At 33.3% G+C, this 7,824-nt stretch overlaps 1 protein-coding gene across 1 annotated transcript; it reads right to left on the bottom strand.

Moving 5' to 3' along the window:
• Window positions 1–4,833: 4,833 nt before the first annotated feature.
• On the bottom strand, window positions 4,834–7,206 carry LOC115987041 (desiccation protectant protein Lea14 homolog). Its single transcript, XM_031110483.1, has 2 exons — window positions 6,907–7,206; window positions 4,834–5,244 (listed from the first exon to the last, which is right to left on the bottom strand). The coding sequence occupies exons 1-2, from the start codon at window positions 7,110–7,112 to the stop codon at window positions 4,995–4,997; spliced, it is 456 nt and encodes a 151-aa protein (XP_030966343.1). The 5' UTR covers window positions 7,113–7,206; the 3' UTR covers window positions 4,834–4,994.
• Between the last annotated feature and the right edge of the window lie 618 nt (window positions 7,207–7,824).

Genomic DNA, 7,824 nt, shown 5'->3' with positions numbered 1-7,824 from the left:
TCATATTAGGATAAAAATGATTCATTTTCAAAATACATGAAACTCTCTTCGTTCTGACCATTCATTAACAAAAATGGGGCTTGAATCAAGTGAAACAGTTTATTTTGAAAATTTTGTGGTTCTAATGCCTTTTTGGGTCTTTGTCAGGACACTTGTCATGATTCCCTAAAAATTATGTTAAGTAGTTTGTAGGATTTATTCAAGTTTTTGTGAATTATGTGTTATTGTTTTATTGGGTCCAGTTACTCTTAAAACACTTTTCATTTCTTATTCTTATCAGGTTGTACTTGTAATTCTTCCTAAAAAAATGTTTTACATGTAATTGATTTGGAAATCTAATCAACTTTTGTTATATTGTAGAAACATTTCAAGATTTATTGCAGATCAAATTAATTGCTAATAAAATTCCATATTACAGTCATGTCTTAAGTGCACTATAGTTTATGTTCTAATCCTAGCTAAGGTTAAAATTGAGGGACAGGGACTCCATTGAAGCCACATGGCACGTCTAGATTATGCCACATGCACACATTCCAGGACTCTCCAAGTTGACCTCATCGTGGATGTTCTTCCTGATGCCATCATTTTTGTCCTTCTCTCTAAACAAGGCAAGTTAGTAGCTCCTATTGACCCGAGTAAGCCCAACCCCTAGGCGAGTTTAGCAATTGCGTAAACTCCCAAATCTTAAACAATAGAGCTTAAAATAATAGTCAATAGTTAATTTTTTTTTAAAAAAAAAACTAAAACTATTACAAATTTTACTACATAAAACATAAAAACTAATGTAACAATAAAGAAGATTGGTGGACTTCAACCATCTAATAAATACATATTTGAAAAAAACTTTATTGTGATTTGTGACATTTTCTTCTTCTTCTTTTTTAAAGATTGTTGATACACCATTATATAATTAAATTGGTAGCAACCCTAGAATCACTAAAACAAAAAAAAACAAAAAAAATCTCTTTTAGGGTTGTGCTCACATTTCATATTTTACTACAAATAGAAATGAAATATCTCATAGGTTTCAATTAGTTCAAATGGTAAAATCTCTAATGATTGAATAAAAGATTTAGAATTCAATCATCATCTACACCAAAATCCAATTAGTGTCTTATTATTAAAAGCGAATGTCATAGGTTGAAACTCTCACACACAAAAATCTAATTAATGCAAAACTAAAAGACCAAATAATAATAATAGCAGTAATAATAAAACTTAAACCTCAATTTTTGTGTGCTCATTGCTAGAAACTTTGCCAATCTTTCCATTTTTATATTTTTTTGAGAGAAAAACCAAGAAATTTTATTGATCAAGTTGCTAGAAAATCAGCTAGCACAAATTTAAATACATTAGAAGGAACATGTCCCATCCAAACTAAAAGCGGAAACGAAAATCTAGTTCTCTTAGTCAAGGCATCTGCAACTGCATTACCTTGCCTATAAATGTGAGAGAGACAAACTCTGAAAAAAGTTTACATAGGAGAGAATATCCTTAATCAAATGACCATGCATTGACCCGAAATTTGTACCATATTTCAAGGAGTGTGTAACGAACTCAGAGTCACCCTCAAGTACCACACTGTGGTGGGTTTCTGAATCTTCTCAGCCAGGGAGGCCACAATTTCGCCATGTACATTGCGAATAATAACCCCAATACCCGCCTCATCTACATCATCAAACATTATGCCATCAAAGTTCACTTTTACACAGCTGTTATCGGGTGGCTTCCATTTGATGTTGTGGGGTCTGGAAGTGTGCTTTCTTTGCTTGAAAACCTTCTGGTAGTCAGAGTCGTATGCTCAGGAAGAATCAGCTTCAGTCTCAATAGGGATCACAGTCTCACCCGCTCTAATCTTGTTTCTGAGATTCCATAATTTCCAAGCTGTCACAACAAAAATATTCAGTAGATGTGGCTCGGTTTTGACTATATCTAGCAGGTCTGAGAAAGAATACACAGCAGCAGCACCCCTCTCCACCCAGCCGAAATATTTTTTCCACGCCACCTGCACTTCTTCGCAAGACCACATCACTGTTTCAGGTTCCTTAGCACAGCGAGAACATAGATCATCAGGAGTGATTTTGCGCCCGTGAAGATTACTCTTCGTTGGCAGCGCATCAGAGCAAGCTTTCCACTGAAAGTGTTTTATTTTCCCCGGGACTTTCAGCTTCCAAAGGCTCCTCCAAAACTTGACAACGGAGTCATTATTTGAAGTAGATGCCGAATCATAGTCTTCCTCTTCACACAATATTTTATACCCCGTCTTAACTGTGTACTCCCCAGTTTTATCCCATGGCCAACAAAGTCTGTCCCAAGGAGCATAAAGGGATTGCTTTTATTCTGCTTGCGTCAAAAGGTAGAAAGGTTTCCTCAATAAGTTGAAAATTCCATGTTGCCGAGTCTCCATCAATAAGTGCATCCATCGTAGCATCTCTTGGAAGGTAAGGACCTGGTGAAAAAAAATTTCCACCCCCTGCATCTGGCAGCCACCTATCTTCAAAGATCTTGATGTTTGACCCATCTCCAATCCGCCATCTAGCACCCATAGAAATAACCTTTCTAGCCCGTAGGATGCTTTTCCGAGCAAACAACCCCGACAAAGCTTTAGCATCAAATATAGAGCCGTTTGGAAAATATTTCGCTTTGAAAACCTTATAAGGAAGGGATTCAGTATCGTTTATCAACCTCCAAACTTGTTTTGCGAGCATGGCATCATTGAACTTCCATAAGTCCCTAAATCCCAATCAACCCACTGATTTTGCTTTGCACAAAGTCCCCCACTTCTTCCAATAGATTTCTCGACGATCTACTCTTTGCCCTCATCAAAACTTATGGATCATTATCTCAATGTCATGGCATAGACTAATAGGCAACTTAATGCAGGTCATAGCAAAGGTAGGTATGGCTTGCACAATGGCCTTTAATAGTACTTCATTTCTTGCTTGTGACAATAGTTTCTCTTTCCATCCTTATAGCTTATTCCAGACTCTTATATTTTATATAGTTCAAGCTCACCCTCTTATTTCTCCCCACAACTACCGGTAATTCAAGGTATTTTTCGTATTCCTTTATTTACAAAACCCCAAGCAAGAGCTTGATGGAATTCTTCGAAGCTACACTTACTGATTTGCTGAAGCATAAGGTTGTTTTCTCCCTATTTATCTACTGACCGGATGCAGCCTCATAGTGTTCCAATATTTCTTGACTAACATGGATATCCTCCAATTTAGCTCGGCAAAATAGTAAACTATTATCCGCAGAAAATAGATAGGAGATTTTTGGGCCATTCTTGCACAAAGAGAAAGCACCAATTCAGGTTAGAGAAACTGCTTGGTTAAGTAGCTGCTTTTTTTTTTTAAACATAAAATGTGATTTTTTTTATTTTTTTTTTCTTAAGCTTCTTTTGTAGCTGCTTTAACTTTGCTTCACCTTAGACCCGACCTTTAGGCTTCAAGATTGCCTCTTAAGGCTGACTTGTGTTAAGCCTCTCTTATATACTTTGTTATGTCCGCGTAAAAGCTAGCTCAGTACTTTCTTTATGTCCGTGTAAGCCTCGCTCACAAAAGCCACATAAAAATAGCAACATGAATCTTTGTTTTTATCCGTGTAAAATGGAGTGTGGACCACTTAGAGGCTCTAGGACAAAATAAGAAGGAAAAAATTAGAAGAAGTAAGCGTGATGGACAAAATGTCGGTAACCTTTTGATTTGTCAACCTTTACACGCTCACCAACCAATTAACAAAAATATTAAGTAGTGTTTAGTATATGCATTTAAATAACAGTTTCCATAATTTAAATAATATTATACTTATTTTCACATAATTTTTTAACCGTATATATTTTCAAAAAATACAAATAACATTATTAAAATAACAATACCAAATGGGCCCTAAGTTTTATAAAAAGAGAAAACGTCAAATAAATAACTAATTCCTATAATCAAAATTTAAATAATTTCACAATTTCTTTTAGTTGGATTGTGTACTATTATCCAATTCATTGAGTAATGTAATAAATCCATATTGAGACTATCAAATAATTTAATGGTTAAGTGGAGTTATAATAGTATATAAATATATATTATAAATTAGTGGCTCATGAATTGTATATGGAAAAGAAATTTTTAGTCATGTTTTATTGTATGTATATGAAAAAAAATATCAAATAACTTTATTAAGAAAAAGTTGAACATGTTCAAAAAAAAAAAAAGAATCAAATATAAACATGTAAATATTGTTTGATGATAAGTTGATCTTGGCTTATGTTTAAAATAAAACTAAAATTTAATACTTGATTCAACTTATTTGCAACCTTATTTAAACCTTACTTTAAAGTTAAATGTAGTGTTCATGTGTTCTAATAAGTATTATTTTTTCCTAAAAAAAAAAAAAGGAGTTAAGTGTTAGCATCCTAACTATAGGGTTTAAAATGAAATTTTCCCTTACCTTTAATTTTTACTAATCAGCTGTAAATTATACACCACAAATGAAAAGGTTTTAGTTGGTTAGTTTTAGACAATTCAATGGTGTATCTTTTCGAGGGTGGGAATTCACAGGTATATCTTGGTTAATGTACATTCCAGTCCACATATAGAATTTGACAAAAAATTGAAATAATTTGGATCTTGAGAAACGTTGTAATCTAAAAGTATTTTGATAATCAAGAATTAATTAACTCAGTATTTTTTTTTTTTTTGGGGGGGGGGGGGGGGGGAGATATGAATTTACAATTATCAGTTGAGCAATTATTGCCTGTGTTATTGGGCGTAATAATTGGAGAGATTACACCATTGTATAGATAAAACTTGGAACAATTATTGGCATACAGCACGCTGAAAGGAAAATTCCCATATGTATTTAGGCAACAAAAATTGAAGATAGGAATAGGATACAAGAAGTAGTTGTTATTCATCAGCCAACAAAAAGATGCTAAAACAAAAATAGTATTAAGAGTGAGTATGATATTCCACAAGCACAACCATTGAAACTTAAAGTTAAAACATGTCAGAGAGGGTAGGTAGCTTGACCTCTCCCTTGGTAGAAAGGGGAATGGTAAAGTTTCCAATGATGGGAAGGTCAATAGTGAGACCCAAATCCAACTCATAGTCTATGTCCCAATCTGCACAAACATCCTTTGCCAAGCTCACCAATATACTGTGTGCCACCTTCACTGGAACCTCTAGCAATGTTGTGTCACTCGCCTTCAGGGACCCTGGGTCTGGAATTGTCCCTGATGCAATCACCCTGGCCCACACATACATACAATTACCATAAATTATCGCAAATTTTATTTTGATTTTATCAATCCATAACATTTACATTTAAAACAAAAAATTAAGTTATTATAATTTACAACGAGATAAAAAAGAAAAGGGGTTTTAAATTTGATCACCGCATCTGTATTGTAAATATGCAATTACAAATAATCAAGCCAAAGTAATAGGAATTAGACCTAAGACAATTCCAAATAGAAAAACTTCAATCATTTCAAATTCAATTTGTTTGAGAGAGGAAAAGAAGTGTTTATCACAAATAGTCTAAAAGTGCATTTGGAAACTGCTTATTTTGCTAAAAATTGAAAACTGAAAAAAAAAATGAAAAATAAAAAATAATTTATGGTTACTGTTCATACTAAAAAACACTGTTCATATAAATGCACTATTTATGTCCCAAAAAATGTACCAAAAAAAAAAAAAAAAAAAAAAAGGGACTGAAACGCAAAACATCCAAACATGAACGTTATCCAAACACTCACTAAATAGCTTTGAACAAGTTTTAAAATTGTTTAAATTCTTAGTTGATCACAAATTAATGGTGTAAGTAGCTTCTTCTTTTTTTATTTTTTTTAATCCGGAGCAGCCAAATCAGCTGATGTTATTATAGTGTTAAGTATTAAGATGATGAAATATTATGGATCCATATCTATTCACAGTAACATGACTAGCATATCTAGTAAAGTAATGAGAAACACATTTTCCTTTTATGAACAACTATGAACATGAAAGGAACCTATGAGAGTTTTTGCCTCCTTAATCAAATAACCGAAGAGGCCAAGGAAACTCGAAGAATTGATCATTGTAGCTTTTAACCCTTGGAAACCATAATAACTTTGATAAATTATGTATAGTTGTATACCAAATATAAAAAGTATCGATCAAATATCGTCCAGTCAGAACTTCATCTTTTGAGCATATGCCCGCGGTAGATTCTTCAAAGGAATTTTTAGCAAAAAAGATGTGGTATTGTGGAAGCTCTAAATTCCCTTCGAAGAACACCACCAAGCATATGCTTAAATTGATTTTTCTTTTTCTTTTTTCCTTTTTTTCCTCTTTAAAAATGCTTTAAGAAGCCACAAGCAAAAAGAGATCACGCTCTTTGAAACTGCCATAAGGTACCACGTACTGAAGAATTGTAACTAGATTAAAATGAACAAAGTTGGAGTAATGTCCATGTTCCATGGTGCAAGTGAAAAACATATAAAGAATGGTAAAATTAATTCAACCTAATTTAATTTGGAAATTTAGTCTGCAAACGTAAAGTATGAGCCACAATGAATAAATGTCATTGAATTCGGTACTATCCCATGATTATTATTATTATTATTAAATAAAGAGAGAGTTATCACATGAACTGGAATCCTCTTTTCCCACATATATGGGATCTGATATATATGTACATCCCATGAAATTTACAGATCGAATAAACAGAAAGAAATCAAACGAAAAAAAAAAAATCCATCAATTCAAAACGGCATGCATGCACTCGATCGTTTTAGATCAAAACTAAATATTCATGACTCTTCAATAACATCATCGATCACATAAAATGAGAAAAAAAATTCAAAAACAAAGCAAAGATCATGATATAGCAACGAGATAAAAAAATAAATAAATAAAAAAGCGCTACCTGCCAGCACTCTTGAGAGTGTAAGAGATCTCGCAAATGGGTATGGGATGTCCATAAGGGTTGATCACAGAGACCTTAGCGAGATACTCCACAGAATCACGGCTCACACGCTTGAAATCAACATCATCGATACTAGCCTCTGGCTTCTTTATGTTGGCCACCTTCTCTGCCACGAAGTTCTTAGCTTTGTCCAACAACTGCGACATTTTGGTTGAAGAGATCGAAAGCTTTAGAGAAATAGTCAGACCCAGCCCAGTCTGTCTGTGTGATCTATCTTGAGGCTTTTTATATAGTAGGAGTAGGATGGTGACAACTTTTAGGTTTTTCACACGTATATATTACTCAAATCAGGGGGCGGTGACACCTCATACTCATATTACGATCTTACGCGTGACGTTTTTTCCGCGTTTAAAGATCTACGATCTGATTTTTTTTTTTTTTTTTTTTCTTTAATTGACAGGATTTGAGCAAGGATTATGACTATGACTTTTAACCCCCCCAATTGGAGAGGGTATTTGATAGAGTAGTTTGAGATGGAGTTTTTGTAATTTTTTGAAATACGTGTGGATGAAAAAATGTATAAAAATGTATGTAACGCGAAATTGTATATACGTTCACTCTAACGCAAAACTCATTCACAAAAAAAATAATAAATAAATAAAAAAGAGGACTTTTACAAACATAAAACTCATTTTTATGTGAAAAGGAAAAAATATACTTCTTCATTCTAAATTTCATCTGGATGACGCAGCGCATTCAAAATAGATGTGAGAGTAATCCCTTATAATTATAACTTTGCAACACTTAACTTTTTGCCATTTATTTTGAATTTAAGTCTAACAAAATTTAGTATTAAAAGATCAATTCACCCCTTTCTAAAATAAACATTGGTTTTTTTAATGCTATATTCTGTTAAAC

This window comes from Quercus lobata, chromosome 4, assembly GCF_001633185.2.
Source record: "Quercus lobata isolate SW786 chromosome 4, ValleyOak3.0 Primary Assembly, whole genome shotgun sequence".
Taxonomy (NCBI): Eukaryota; Viridiplantae; Streptophyta; class Magnoliopsida; order Fagales; family Fagaceae; genus Quercus; species Quercus lobata.
The sequence above is the reverse complement of the archived record's forward strand: the minus strand, read 5'-3'. Positions and strand labels throughout refer to the sequence as shown.